General features: G+C 43.6%; 1 protein-coding gene across 1 annotated transcript; it reads left to right on the forward strand.

Annotated features, from left to right (window-relative positions):
• Nucleotides 1-288: 288 nt before the first annotated feature.
• MED1 (mediator complex subunit 1) lies at nt 289-12,259 on the forward strand. The gene is made up of 16 exons (XM_009585113.1): nt 289-375; nt 1,219-1,297; nt 1,753-1,807; nt 1,936-2,068; nt 2,827-2,855; nt 3,238-3,309; nt 3,625-3,699; nt 4,291-4,364; nt 4,720-4,809; nt 5,534-5,645; nt 5,969-6,093; nt 6,307-6,425; nt 7,069-7,270; nt 7,476-7,571; nt 7,679-7,784; nt 8,632-12,259. The coding sequence occupies exons 1-16, from the start codon at nt 289-291 to the stop codon at nt 11,879-11,881; spliced, it is 4,704 nt and encodes a 1,567-aa protein (XP_009583408.1). The 3' UTR covers nt 11,882-12,259.
• Nucleotides 12,260-15,021: the final 2,762 nt, after the last annotated feature.

Here is a 15,021-nt window from a genome sequence, read left to right on the forward strand (position 1 = left end):
TCATTCGGAGTCCATGCAGAATAGGAGCTGGGCTTTTCCCAACAGGCCTATAGGCATTTTATGGTCCTTTAGGTTTTGATAGCTTGTGATATATCCTTAACATTTACTTAACGTTAAGGTCTAGGTCGCAGGGATAAATAGGCAGTTTTTTGAAATCATGTTTAGCTTAAAGGTGGAAAGTGTTTTCATTACAACTGCCAAACTGTTTTCTTTGTAAAACTGCAAATATTGTCTCGTTCTCTTTTCTGAATATTCCCCTGTCTTACAGAAACGGAGAAGCTGAATAAGATGAGTACCCTCTTAGAAAGACTTCACGCAAAGTACAACCAAAACAGGCCTTGGACAGAAACCATGAAGTTAGTCCGTCAAGTCATGGTGAGAATTGTTGGGATCTGAGCAGGAGGGTTTCTGAAGTTTCTTTAGTAATAATTTTGTTGTTGGTTTGTTAGATCTCTTCAGTGCTTTACGTTTTGTTCAAGCCTTGACTTCCTCCTGGGCCAGTGTGGTTGAGGCGTGCCAGTTCTCACACCCCGCAGCGTGCAGGGGAGGGAGTCATGTCCGTACCCTTTCTGTCTGGCGCGCCTTTGCCTTCCCTAATTACAGCCTCCCCCTCTACAGCCTAATTGACCTGGGCAGCTGTTAGCTCAGTGCCAGGAAAAGGGTCAAACTTGTGGTTTCAGCCATTCTGCCCAATGAGAAGCCCAAGCCATTCTGCCAAGCCTACTGTTTCAGGATGTTGTGTTTTGTAAAGCAATTTGCTCCCCTTTCAGTGATACTCAAAACTCGGTTAGTTAGTCAACCATTGGTTTGAAATGTTGGTCTCTGGATGGGGGGAAGGAGGAGCAGGAGGCAGGGGAGAGCTACATCAAAGGCTTCTGCATATATTGTGGTGTTAAAAGTTTGCCTGTCTCGTTATTTCTCTATTGTCTCTTATAGAACTCTTAGCTTATACCTACTAAAAAGTTGCTACAGTCTGTTCTTCCAGATGAGCAAGTTGCTTAAAAGAAAATAAATCAGTTCCAGGCCTCCTTTGTTACCTGCTTCCAAAATGGATACTGTTCTCCTACAGGAATCAAAATGAGGATGTAATTTTGGAATGAAATCTAATCTGCTTTTAATTACCTAAATAAACCTCACTTGACTGATCAAAAGCTGCAATAATTCCCTCTTACTGAGTGATAAACAAAAAGGACGTTTTTCTTCTTTTTTCTGACTAAGGAAAAGCGAGCTGTGATGAACTCTGGGGGGCACCAGCATCTGGTGAGCTGTTTGGAGACTTTGCAGAAAGCATTAAAAGGTTGGTACATTCTGTGCATGCACTTTACAAACTGCTTAACAGTGATATGCTGTGGAAATACTCCAAATCATAAAGGCAAGGAAGGTTGTTGCTAGCACATTTCACTGTGTTCCTAGTGCATGTGTGCTCGCATTTAACATAATCACGCTTATCTCAGTGCCAGTCAGTACCAGTCAAGATTGCCTCTGTTAGTTTTGTTGTAAATGCCCATACCTGAATTCCACGTGTGGAAGAAAATCCATTCTCTTTTTGCAGTTCTGAGAACATTGTTTTTCTCTATGCAAATTGTTCTGCCTGTATTTTGAGTACATGTAATGTATATGGTTGCACATGTGAAGGTGTGAGCAGACATGGAGGGAGTACCTAGTTGAGATTGGTTTTAAACGCTGATGTCTTATTCCTGGGGAGATGTCGAATCATTTCACTAAGCCTTGTTTTTTGCTCTCTCTATCTAGTATCTTCTCTGCCTGCCATGACAGATCGCTTAGAGTCTATAGCTAGACAAAATGGGTAGGTCTTCTCCTTTATTTTATGGCACAGGCTTTTCCTGTTTATCTGTACACATCGTAATCTCACTGCTGGTTTGATTGTTTTTTGTGTGCATCTCATAGCAATTTTTGTTTTGTTTTGTATGTAAGCCTTGGATCTCACCTTAGTGCAAATGGCACTGAATGTTACATCACTTCAGACATGTTCTATGTGGAAGTCCAGTTAGATCCTACAGGGCTGCTGTGTGATGTCAAGGTGGCTCACCATGGAGAAAACCCTGTGGTATGTATTACTGACAAAGATGAGGGTAATACCTTTGTGATTTTGGAACTGCCATTTTGGCTTCCTTTTGTTTGAGCAGAGGAAATGGATTATATTTAATGTTCCGCTAGACCTAGCGTTACACCTTTGCTGCTTGTTCTAATGGAAAATAAAAGCCTCCATGGAGTAGTCTGTTCTTGTGGGTTAATCTGATTGATGTAGTGTATGTGTGCAAGGACCGTTTTACTGATGGTCTTTCTTTTATTCTGGGTGGTTTTATAACTTGCAAAATTATTTGAGGAAGTTATCGCTGTGTTTCTGAGAATTTTGTTTCTGCAGGAAGGATAGGGAAATTAATCTTATAAAACTTAGATCTGTGTGTGGAAAGTACTAAACCGTGGAATGCTGAAAGAAAATGGCTTTACTTCCTTCTGCACATGTATGAGAGTTTGAACTTGCTATTTACATTGACCTAGCCACTCTGCTGGAAACAGACCATTTTTAATATCTCTATATAAGATCATAGGTTTTCAACCTAAGGCTTCACAATTTTAAAAGTTTATTTCAAATCAGTCGTTTAAGAGGAAATAGTATTACTTGAATTTTGACGAACAGAACTAGAACCAGAGCAATGTGTAGTTGTAAGCATTGTGTTGCTTCTCATGAAAAGCTGATGCTCAGAACTTTTACTGTCCTAATATTTTACAGTTGCTGTGCTGCACAAAGACTGAAATTGCTGCATTCGACATTGATATCGTTGTATGTTCTTTCCTTTTCAGAGTTGTCCAGAATTGGTGCAACATCTGAGGTGAGCAACAAGAGTTGTTTGTAGCATTTTCTGACAGGCTTCTCTTTGCAGTATTGATCTGATGCTATTTTATGTCTGGAAATGCAAAATGTTTCATAACTGTTCCTTCCCCACAAAGTCTCTCTACTTCTCCAGGGGATTTTCTGGCTTTGGTTCAGATACTTCTGATTCTGACTGCTGTGCATGGTATCTTGGAAGGCACAGCACAACATTCATCAGAATCATCAAAGCTGGATCATTTAAAGAACACGTTTTGTAGCTTTCATGTAGCAAAAGTCTCTTCTTAAGTGACTTAGTGTCTGTGTTAATAGAACTTCTTAAAACAAAACCTTATCTGCTACGAATTTGAATACATGTTACTTTTTCTCCCTCTTCCTTTCAGAGAGAAAAATTTTGATGAATTTTCTAAGCATCTGAGGGGGCTTGTGAACCTGTATAAGTTGCCAGGAGACAAGTAAGTCTAGAATATGTATTATATTTATTTACAACCACATATATAGAATTAAACAAATATACAAGCTTTTCATTCTGTGTTTAAACTTTCATTGTGTGTGATCCTACTGACTTCATCACCATGGCTTGCATGTGCACACAGTGGGTAGGGTGGACTTAATGTGAAGTGGGAATGCAGAATGAAAAGTTATAATTTCTAAATGCTCAATCTGACGGCAAGTACTGCAGCTTGTCAGCCAGCAGTTCTGTGAGTTGGAGTTCATTGCACAGTTCCTTTCAATTTTTCTTATATTGTTTTGTTTTTTTTTCTCCCCAGCAAACTTAAAACTAAAATGTACTTAGCTCTGCAGTCCTTAGAGTTGGATCTCTCAAAAATGGCAGGGATGTACTGGTAAGGACATCTATATGGTTTGTTGTTTTTTGTGGTTGGTTTGGTTTTTTTTAATAACGCTGCATCGTGTTGGCTGATTCTGATCATGCCAAGTACTGTACATCCAGGCAGTGTCCCATCAATGCCTGTACAGTCTGACAGTATTGCTAAGGAGTACAATGCTGAGGCTATAGAAGGCCTGTGCTAGCAGGGGAATTATATATATATACATATAAAAATGTATATATATTTAGAAAAATTGCTTAGACCTCTTTGAGCAATTCCTTTTTAACTGCAGAATTCAATTGAAAGAAAGTCTGGAAGGTAAAAAGTTTGTAACTAGAGGGATTAGTGGTAAGGTGTTTTACAGTAAGAAATTGAGAAACATTTGACCACCTTTCACTGCTGTAGATTCAGTGGATAAACCATCCATGCTGTAGAGAGTAAAGTAGCTTTTGTTTTGCCTATAACAGTGTGAAGTTTAAGATCGCTACCTCTGTGTGACGAGAAGTGTGTATATTGAGCTAAAATCTTAGACTGCCATCAGCACATGAATTTTGGCTTCAGGTATGACTCTGGCTTGTTACAGACCTGTGATTGCCTCTCTTGCAGGCAAGCCACCAATGCAAATCCCCTTGACAAGATTCTTCATGGCAGTGTTGGCTATCTTACCCCGAGGAGTGGAGGTATTTTTGATTAACACTTCAAAAAGAAAAGAATAAAAATCACTTCGTTCAGGGTCCCCTTTATGGACATTAGTGTCACATTAACTGATGGCAGTAATGGAAAATGCCAGTCAAACTAAAAGAGGGACAAGGTGATTGAGTATTTGTAAGTCCCACATGATCCAGAAAGCCAGCTTTTCTTTACCAAGCCACACACGGTAATTTTATGGCAGAGAACAACTCTTTCAAGATGCACTAGCAGCTCTGCACAGTGTGTGCTGTGTTACAGTGCAGATATTGTGTGGTTACAGGGGTTAATAATGATCGGGTTAACTTGTATTGTCAGGATGCCTGTTCAAAAGCTTCTCTCCCACAGGTCTCCTGATGAATCTCAAGTATTATGTCTCGCCCTATGATTTATTTGAAGATGGCACTGGAGCCCCCGTTATTTTGCATGAGAACAATGGTAGGTCAGTTTTAGAAGCTAGTGTGGAATACTACTGCTTGAAGAAGAGAAGAAAGCAGAATTCCAACAGTCTATCTCCCCTCTGCTGTCACCCTGTAATACAGGAAAATCATAGGTTGACTTACAGAGGACACAGGTTTAATAATGTGTAAATGCTGGCTCAGTTGACTATCTTCTTGAACCTTGTGCTGTTCTGGAGTTTGAACTGGACTGCTGCCAAGGGTGATGGGGTGACAGTCTGCAGACAGAGCCTTTTTCCTTAGGGTGAATTTCATCGTTAACATGGGATTTGTTTTATTGTGGGAATACCTGTGTCTCTGCCATCTAAAAGATTATTTTTTATGTATGTACATGGACATGTGTCTCTCACTAAAATGACAAAACCAAGCACCAATTAAAATTGAGGCTGGTCTCAGGAAAGAAGAGGGTGAAATTGTCCAAAATCATTATTTGTTTTGCTTTGTAAAGAGCATACTATAAACTTGCAAATGTATTTGGTATTTTAAGAATTATGCAATTGGTCTACCTTGCAAGAAAAAAATAGAGCATTAGGTAGCATAACTAGTTTGGCTGTAGTCCATTTAGTGATAAAGGTGAACGCTGAAAACTGCCTTGTGGAGGAAATAAGATATTTCCACCGTAGTGATATTTAATTCATAAAGCTCGCGTTGTTTTTTTTTCATCAGCCTATGTTGTTGGGTTTTTTTCTCGCTTTCTCTTGCAGTTCCTCGGTCGTTAGGTATGAATGTGTCAGTAACAGTTGAGGGAACCATGGCTATGTACAAACTTCCAATTGCACCACTGATTATGGGCTCTCATCCAGTTGACAGCAAAGGGTAAGCACAGGATGTGTCTGCCAGGCCTTTCTCAGCGGCCTTGTTTAGATGCAAATTCAACATTCGGTCCTCTGTTGAAGTCAGAGTGGGGAGATGACTGCATGATGTCATAGCATTATATAAAGCACTTATGTGCTGTCTTTAAGCCAAGAAATATGTATTTCAGGCATGTGACGTGCTTTTGAGGAGTGTCTTAATTTTTAAGAAGGTATAACAATCTGCTTGTATTTGAGCAAACAGTAAATTGGATGTCTGGCGCTCATAGAGGAAGCCAGAGTCGTGCCCTGCATCTAATAAGATCTTGTATTAACCCAATATTTCAGAACTCCGTCTTTCTCGTCAATCACCAGTGCCAACAGTGTGGACTTACCAGCTTGTTTCTTCCTGAAATTCCCGCGTCCCATTCCAGTGTCTCGAGCTTTCATTCAGAAACTTCAGGGCTGCACAGGTGAGTAGCAGACCTGTCAGACAGATACTCCCTAGGTTTTTATTAATAAACTGCTAATTTTTAGTGCATGCCAGAAAAGTTGCTCAAGGTTTTGTGCTTTGTTTTCCACAAAACCTGGATAGGTTTCCTTTACCAGATGGTAACGCCTCCTCTGGCCCACCACCTCTTTCTGGCTGCCAGGTGCTATCACTCTGTGCCATCTTGTTCCCTCAGGTATTCCATTGTTCGACACGCCACCAACATTTGTACCCTTGTATGAGCTGATCACACAGTTTGAATTATCCAAGGAGGCTGATCCTCTACCTTTAAACCACAATATGCGCTTCTATGCAGTAAGTATGTTGTTACAACCAGGGCATTATGCTTGTAGATGAGCAGTTTGGGGTTTTTCATCTGTTTCAGGTATCTTTCAAGTAGGATAAAGCAAATTAGCACAGCATTTATTCGTAGGCAAAAACTATGCTATCCAAGCATTAGAATTCAGATACAGACATGACCACAGTAATTAGGAAAATTAGGTAATGAAAAATCCATTGCTGTTGAAGTGCAGCTGCAGGAATGACAGCAGAGGCATGGGACTGAGCCTTCCCAGGTTCTGTCCTTTCCTCTTATTCGGACTGTAATGTGTGACTGAATGAATTGCATCACTTTGGGAGAAATCCTAGTTCTTAAATTTGTCAATGATGGATCTCCTGTTAACTATAGAGGATTTCTCTTTTCCTCAGGAGGGATGCCATACCGTATGAAACTGTTTTAATGGGGATAGTGAATACTGTTCAGCAGTACTACTTCTGAGGAGCCAAAATCGTGTTTTGCTTATTCAGATTGGAAGCAAAGTGTCTTCATTGTTTGTGGTTTTCAGCTGGAAAGGTGGCTTGGCATCACTTGGATCTGGGGCCTGCTCTTTCCTTCCTAGATGTCTGTTATTGCCTTGTACCCAGCAGTAGTTGGAGTAAAGCAGAAATTGTTTGTCAGGCTCTTCCAGGACAGCAGCACTGTTACTTTCTGAACAAAGATGCTCCTCTCCCAGATGGAAGAAGCCTTCAAGGAACTCTGATTAGTAAAATCGCCTTCCAGCACCCTGGACGGGTTCCTCTCATACTCAATTTGATCAGACATCAGGTGGCATACAACACACTGATTGGCAGCTGTGTCAAGCGAACAGTTTTGAAAGAAGGTGCGTACTGCATCTAGTGGAATGTGTGGATAATAAGAAACCCTGGGTAATTTTCCCAGGTGTAGGAATAAGAAATGAGGCCTATGCTGCTTTCCCTTTTTTTTTCCTCACCTCCCCCCCTCGCCCCCTCTATATGGGGGTATTGAGCTGGTGCCCCTGGTTCCTCTCCTGTGTTCCCTAATTTAACAGTTCCCATCTCTTTCAGATTCTCCTGGGATCCTGCAGTTTGAAGTTTGTCCTCTCTCTGACTCCTGTTTTAGTGTATCCTTTCAGCATCCTGTGAATGACTCCCTAGTGTGTGGTAAGTGGACTCAGTAAAAGCATGACTGTATTTACGGGAAGGATGGCAGGGTTTTCTTCCACTGTAACCAGGTTTTTGATCTGTTCCAAATGCCTTCTCTCTTTTAGTGGTAATGGATGTGCAAGACTCTACTCACGTGAACTGTAAGCTGTACAAAGGGCTGTCCGATGCCCTTATCTGTACAGATGATTTCATTGCCAAAGTTGTTCAAAGGTAAGCTGGATTTTTTTGTGCCACCATGCACTCCAAATCATGTAGATGAACTCTGTGTCTATCTTATATTTATCCTAGCAGTTTTGGAGCTGTTCTGTCTGTGGGTGAGTTTTGGTAGTGGTTGTTTGGAAGAGAGGAAAGCTTGGAGCCCTATTGAAAATTCCATTCCAGATGCTGAACCATAGCTGCTTATCTTTGGGTGCATGTCGGAGGTGCCTGCCTATTTATGCCTTCTCCTGTAGTTGATTGCTTTTTAAGTCTTGTAAAACGTGGAAGAGCTCCCCTGCAGTTTGTCATTTACACAGGCCTTTTATCAAGGTTCCTCCACACCAGCAGAATGCAGCAGAATGTTAACAAGGCACAGCACAGACCTTTTGAGTGAGAATAGCTATTTTTTCTTTCAGAACATTATAGGCTTGTCGTCCTTGAGTAGAATATGGTGTTATCATTGATTTTTACAGGGTTGCAGGAAATTAGGTTTGCCAAGCTTAGACAAAGGTGTTTTCTGGCAGAATCAGAGTAACAACCCAGATTGCATCCTGTGCTTTAACTGCAAGATCATGATCTGTCAGCTATTAGTTGTTAGACTTAATTGATTGATTAATTCTCCCTTTGTGATTGCAAGGCAATGCGTAAAGGTGCAGTTGTCTCGTGGCTGGATAAGCATGAGGGGATAAGTGTAAATACAGGCAGAACAGCAGGGCATTTACAGTGCCTGGACCTGTTGCTCTCTTGTGCCTAAGAGCTTTACTGCTTGCTTTATGTCTGATGATGTTAAAATGTCTTCGGTGAACATTGCTGTAGGGCAGCAAAATGCACGCTAAACCCTTTGTCTTGTGTCTTGCAGATGTATGTCCATTCCTGTCACCATGAGAGCAATTCGTAGAAAAGCAGAAACGATTCAAGCAGACACACCAGCCCTGTCCCTCATTGCAGAGACAGTAGAAGATATGGTGAAGAAAAATCTTCCCCCAGCCAGCAGCCCAGGGTATGGCATGACCACAGGCAGCAACCCAATGAGTGGTACCACTACCCCAACAAACACTTTTCCTGGGGGGCCCATCACTACTTTGTTTAACATGAGCATAAGCATGAAAGAGAGGCATGACTCGGTGGGCCATGGGGAGGACTTCAGCAAAGTCTCTCAGAACCCTATTCTCACTAGTTTGTTGCAGATCACAGGGAATGTGGGGTCTACCATTGGCTCAAGTCCAACCCCTCCCCATCACACACCACCACCAGTATCCTCACCAGCAAGCAACACCAAGAACCACCCCATGCTCATGAACCTTCTTAAAGAGAATCCCCCTCAGGATTTCTCCACTCTGTATGGGAGCAGCCCTCTCGAAAGGCAGAACTCTTCCTCTGGCTCCCCCAGAATGGAAATGGGCCCTGGGGGGAGTAAGCAAAAGAAAAAAAAATCCCGCATGCCAGCCGACAAGCCCAAGCATCAGACTGAGGATGATTTCCAGAGGGAGCTCTTTTCAATGGATGTTGACTCCCAGAATCCCATTTTTGATGTCAACATGACTGCAGATACCCTGGACACCCCTCACATTACTCCAGCACCCAGCCAATGCAGCACTCCTCCTACTACATACCCACAGCCTATACCTCACTCGCAGCCCAGTATTCAGAGAATGGTTCGACTTTCTAGTTCGGACAGCATTGGAGCCGATGTTACTGATATCCTTTCGGATATAGCAGAGGAGGCTTCCAAGCTACCCACCACTAATGAGGACTGTCCACCCATTGGTACTCCAGTAAGAGACTCTTCTAGTTCAGGACATTCACAAAGTGCCCTCTTTGACCCAGATGTTTTTCAGACGAACAATAGTGAGAACCCATACACAGATCCAGCAGACCTGATAGCAGACGCTGCTGTGAGCCCCAATAGCGATTCTTCAAACCATTTTTTTCCAGATGGAGTAGATTTCAATCCTGACTTGCTGAACAGTCAGAGTCAAAGTGGCTTTGGGGAGGAGTACTTTGATGAGAGTAGTCAGAGTGGAGACACTGATGATTTCAAGGGCTATGCATCCCAGGCTCTAACTACCTTGGGGGTGCAAGTCTTGGGGGCTGATGGCGGGGAAAGTAAATTTAAGGGGAGCAATCAGTCCGATACGGTAGATTTTAGTATTATTGCAGCTGCAAGCAAAGCACTGGGGTCCTCTGACATCATGGAGCATCACAGTGGAGGTCAGAGCCCTTTACTGAATACAGGGGATTTAGGAAAAGAAAAGTCTCAGAAACGCGTAAAGGAAGGCAATGGTTCTGGAAGTAACATGGCAGGTCCCGGGATAGACGGGAAGCCAGGGAAGCGCAGCCGGACGCCATCCAGTGATGGTAAAAGTAAAGAGAAACTTCCAAAGCGGAAAAAGCAGGAGACGGATGGGAAATCTCCATCTCACAGTTCATCAAACAGGCCTTTCACGCCACCAGCAAGCACAGGTGGGTCCAAATCTCCTGGGAGTTCAGGCAGATCTCAGACTCCTCCCGGTGTAGCTACTCCTCCTATTCCAAAAATAACCATTCAGATCCCAAAAGGAACAGTGACTGTTGGCAAACCGTCTTCACATAGCCAGTATACAAGTAGTGGCTCCGTCACCTCCTCCAGCAGCAAAAGCCATCATAGCCATTCTTCCTCCTCCTCCTCTTCTTCCTCCTCTTCAACCTCAGGCAAAATTAAGAGTAGCAAATCAGAAGGGTCTTCTGGCTCAAAGATGAGCAGCAGCCTCTACTCAAGCCAAGGCGGCTCAAGTTCAGGTCAGTCCAAAAGCTCAGCTCAGTCGGTGGGAAAGCCTGGATCCTCCCCCATCACCAAACATGGCCTCAGCAGCGGTTCTGGAAGTACCAAGATGAAACCTCAAGGAAAGCCATCATCACTTATGAACCCTTCCATGAGTAAACCAAACATTTCTCCATCTCATTCTAGACCTTCAGGAGGTTCTGACAAGCTTGCTTCTCCCATGAAACCTGTCCCAGGTACTCCCCCATCATCTAAAGCAAAGTCACCTATCAGTTCAGGTTCCGGAGGCTCCCATATGTCTGGGACTGGATCAAGCTCAAGTATGAAATCGTCTTCAGGAATGGGATCCTCTGGGTCTATGTCACAGAAACCACCTCCTTCATCAAATTCTTCAACGGCATCTTCATCTTCCTTTTCGTCTAGTGGGTCTTCCATGTCTTCATCTCAAAACCAGCATGGAAGTTCCAAAGGCAAGTCTCCAAGCAGAAACAAGAAGCCATCTCTGACTGCAGTCATAGACAAACTTAAACATGGGGTTGTCACTAGCGGGCCTGGTGGAGATGACCCAATGGATGGACAAATGGGGCCAAGTTCCAATTCCTCAAGCCATACTATGTCCTCCAAACACAATATGTCTGGAGGTGAGTTCCAGGGCAAACGTGAGAAGAGTGACAAAGAGAAATCTAAAGTCTCTGTTTCTGGAGGATCTGTTGACTCTTCCAAGAAGACTTCGGATTCCAAAAACGTTGGAAGCACTGGAGTGGCCAAAATTATCATCAGCAAACACGATGGTGGTTCCCCTAGCATTAAAGCCAAAGTAACTTTGCAGAAACCTGGGGAAGGAGGTGGGGATAGCCTAAGGCCTCAGATGGCTTCTTCCAAAAGCTATGGGTCCCCTCTAATCAGTGGATCTACTCCAAAACACGAACGCTGCTCTCCCAGCCACAGTAAGTCACCAGCGTACACTCCCCAAAACATAGACAGTGAGAGCGAGTCGGGCTCTTCCATAGCAGAGAAATCCTATCAGAACAGCCCCAGCTCTGACGATGGCATTAGGCCTTTGCCTGAATATAGCTCAGAAAAACACAAGAAGCACAAAAAAGAGAAGAAAAAAGTGAAAGACAAAGACCGGGACAGAGATCGGGATCGAGATAAAGACAGAGACAAGAAGAAGTCTCACAGCATGAAGCCGGAGAGCTGGTCCAAGTCCCCAATTTCAGCTGACCAGTCTCTCTCCATGACAAGCAGTGCTATCCTTTCGGCTGAGCGACCATCTCGGGCTAGCCCTGAGTTTTTGATCGGGGAAGAAGATGACGATCTCATGGATGTTGCTTTAATTGGCAATTAATTTTCTTAGCGTCTTTACAAGATGAGCTGTATGCAGGACCTGCGGGTTCTAGAGATTATGAAAGAAAGGAACCATTCATTGCAAACCTGCCACGCTGATTTCTACAGGGTGTGTTTGAAGAGGAAAAAAAGTATTTCCAAGGATCTCCAAAGTCTGAACAGAAAGTGTGAGTGCCAGCAGCTCATTCGGCAAGCCGGGTTCCTGACTGTGGCTTCACCCTGTGGACGCTTACACACATTCTTAATTTATAAGTATTAATCGCCCTGTTAGAGTTAATGGGTATAAAGCTGAGTGTGTGTGTAAGTGTGGGAGTGGACCCCAAACTGGTGCAAACAGAAACATAGGCAATTCTGGGAGAGACCGAGTTCTTCTGCCCCTCTTCCCATTCAGAATAAGTTGCTTTTGTTTTTAGGAAGTTTTAAACTAGTTATTTTAGGGCGTGTTTTAGGGTTGGGTTTTATTCTTTTTAAAAGGGTGGTTGGAAGAAAGAAAAAAGTTCTTTAATATTTTATTTTGGTAGCATTTCTTCATTCAATGCCTGATTCAGTGCGGTGCTGAGGAGCTTCATCTTCCTCTGATACGAGCTGCTCTGCAGAATAGGGCACTGTGTTCTGATGGGTATCAGCATTTTATTCCAGGTCACAGTGATGAAGCATCGCTGTCGTATGTTTGACTTCCCTTCCGTTTTAGCTATTTATTTATGTCCGTATCTGAATGCCTTGTGCTGCCTGTCTTCACGCAATCTCTGTTTTAATTGTGTGATGCAGAGCCCAAAGGGACTTGGGAATTTGGGTAGAGCCCGTGGATTTGGGCAGCTCTGCACACGTGCAGCCACTGTAGCTTTGGTGAAGTTGGTGACGTTCTGGCATGCGTTGGAGCAAATCTGAATTGAAAAGGGACTCCACTGTCTTCACCTGAGCATTGCTTTCTTGTAAGCCAAGCAAACAGAGCTTCCCCCGAGTCCCCTGATGCTGCATTTGTGAAGCGATGCACTGCAAGCCGCGCACATCCCGGTCCTGTGAACACTTTAGAGCCGTGCTTAGCGTATCCACTACGAATACTTCCATTAATGTCGATAGAACAGCTAGTGTGCATTCACGGTTAAAAAATGGGCCTTGTTTTTGCAATCTATTTCTGTTGCTGAAGCCCTTCAGGGTTTCCTTTTGGGTTTTGCTTTTTTTTCTTTTAACTTGCAGCGCACTTCTCGGATGGTAATTCTGGTAATGCTCGCAAGCATTGCCTTCTCTCTCTGGGAAGTGTTAGCCTGGCGGTGTGAGTCAGCCATGTCCTGGTGTTAGCACTGACACTGCTGGAAAAACAGACCCTAACTGGTTCATCTGGGATAGGAGTTGCAGCAGAAGCAGTGATTTCCTTAAAAGATGGATTTTCCCCTTTTGGCTGGAATTAAGAGCATGGCTCAGGCATCCTCTATGGCCTTATCTTGTGGTCCCTGAAAGGAAGAGACTCAGGAGAGCGTTTTTTTTTTAAAAGGAGTTAAATCTGATCCACTGAAGAGGAATGTGGGAAATCAAGAGTTCTGCGAACACATCTCCTTTTGAATTATGTACTGAGCAGAATCCTGCTCCCATTGGATTTTGCTATTGATTCCTGGAGGCCAGGATTTCCCCCGTGGGAATGAGATTATACTTCGCGTTTGGGTATGCAGTCTGAAAAGATGTCAAGGATTTAAGTTTCTTTTAAACCACAGAGATTTCCAGTCCTGCTGATGGTCTGACCCCAGTGATATCCCAGGCAAGCTATTTCTTTTCTGGTTCGTCCAAAGCCGTAGCAAGGTCAATGTCTTTTCAGTAGGGTGGCAACTATTCGGTTAATTGTGGGGATTTTTCTACTCTTCCTCCTGCCTTCAGCTTAATTCCAGGACTCCTGCAGAATGCGGGAGCCTGAATTTCTCCAAAGCCCCCCCCAGGCTCTGGAGAACTCTGCCTTGTATTTTCCACCGTTCACCCTTTGCTCCTTGTGGTCTGCGTACCGTAGCTTCCCCCTCACCAGCGCTCCCATCCTCATGTGCCGAGATGATAGGAAAATAGTAAATAAAGTCTAAACCTGGAGCAAATGACGTTATCTTACGCAGCATCAGAACCGTATGACTGTGGGGTGTCTGTGAAGACGATGAAAGAAACACAACACCAGCTGAATTTATCTTGAGACCCTGCTACAGCGGCTGCATCTGGGAAACGATGCCTGCTCAGACTCTAGCAGGTTGTCACCTGTTTTCGTGTTTTTTTTTAAAGTTGTTTTGTTTTACAAAAGCCCTTTGATCCCTTCTGGGTTGTGTGAAGCATAAACAGCCGTCAGAAAGAAGCGCTTTTCGAGTTGAACCAGGGCTGGGGATTTCACAGGATGGTTTGCTGGATTTGTCGTTAATCAGAGTCGTGTTTTACCGGTATGGAACACAGTAGAAGTTGGAAGGAAATACTATTCAGCTTCATAATTAACAAAAAAATGCATTTTAAAGGAAAGAGCTGCACACGTTTCTTTCTCCGCTCGCCCAAGACCAAAGTTCAATATCCTAAATTTCTCCTGCGGAAGGCGGGCACCGCCGTCGCCTGCAGGAATAACGGGAACAGAGTCTCCTCCCTGGCACCGCTGCTGCGAGAGGCGCGAGTCCTGGGGCGCAGGGGCAGCGGTTTAAAGCTTTTTGCCCCGTTTTGGTGCGCTGTCCCCTTCCCCGTTGCGTGATGTAAATCATGTGAGAGAGAGACCGGAGCCGGGCACCGGCTGCGCCACGCGTCTGTCGCCGCGACGAGAGATGAGGTACGCGACTGCACAGACGTTTGACCTGTAAATGCGTGGTCTCTGACAAATGTTTTATTTTTAAAGTATTTTTGCTTATTCTCGACAATTATTTTACATCTTTCAGTATTGGAAAGATAAAAGGTGTAAACAGAATGAAAGCCAAACCTTTTAATCTCAGGTGGTGAAGTGTACATGGAGATTAAAAGAAAATGGTTCTTTCCTAAATGGGCGTGATGTAAATACCTGTCTGGAAATTGGCTTTTTTTGTAAATAACCCCGGCTCCTTTTGCATTCTTTTTGGAAATATTGCAAAGAACGTGTTTATTTACATGCAAATAAATCTCTTTGGTACAAAGGGGTCTCGGGTCTCTGGGGGCCACGGT

The sequence above is a fragment of the Fulmarus glacialis genome, unplaced genomic scaffold, assembly GCF_000690835.1.
Source record: "Fulmarus glacialis isolate BGI_N327 unplaced genomic scaffold, ASM69083v1 Scaffold20719, whole genome shotgun sequence".
In the NCBI taxonomy this organism is placed as follows: domain Eukaryota; kingdom Metazoa; phylum Chordata; class Aves; order Procellariiformes; family Procellariidae; genus Fulmarus; species Fulmarus glacialis.

What these genes read in the sequence shown, in the direction of transcription:
- MED1 (XM_009585113.1), top strand. Translation starts at nt 289, where the DNA reads ATGAGTACCCTCTTAGAAAGACTTCACGCAAAGTACAACCAAAACAGG. An exon ending in GAATTGGTGCAACATCTGAG is followed by an intron (nt 2,856 to 3,237) that starts GTGAGCAACAAG and finishes TCTTCCTTTCAG; the next exon opens with AGAGAAAAATTTTGATGAAT. An exon ending in TCTTACCCCGAGGAGTGGAG is followed by an intron (nt 4,365 to 4,719) that starts GTATTTTTGATT and finishes TCTCTCCCACAG; the next exon opens with GTCTCCTGATGAATCTCAAG.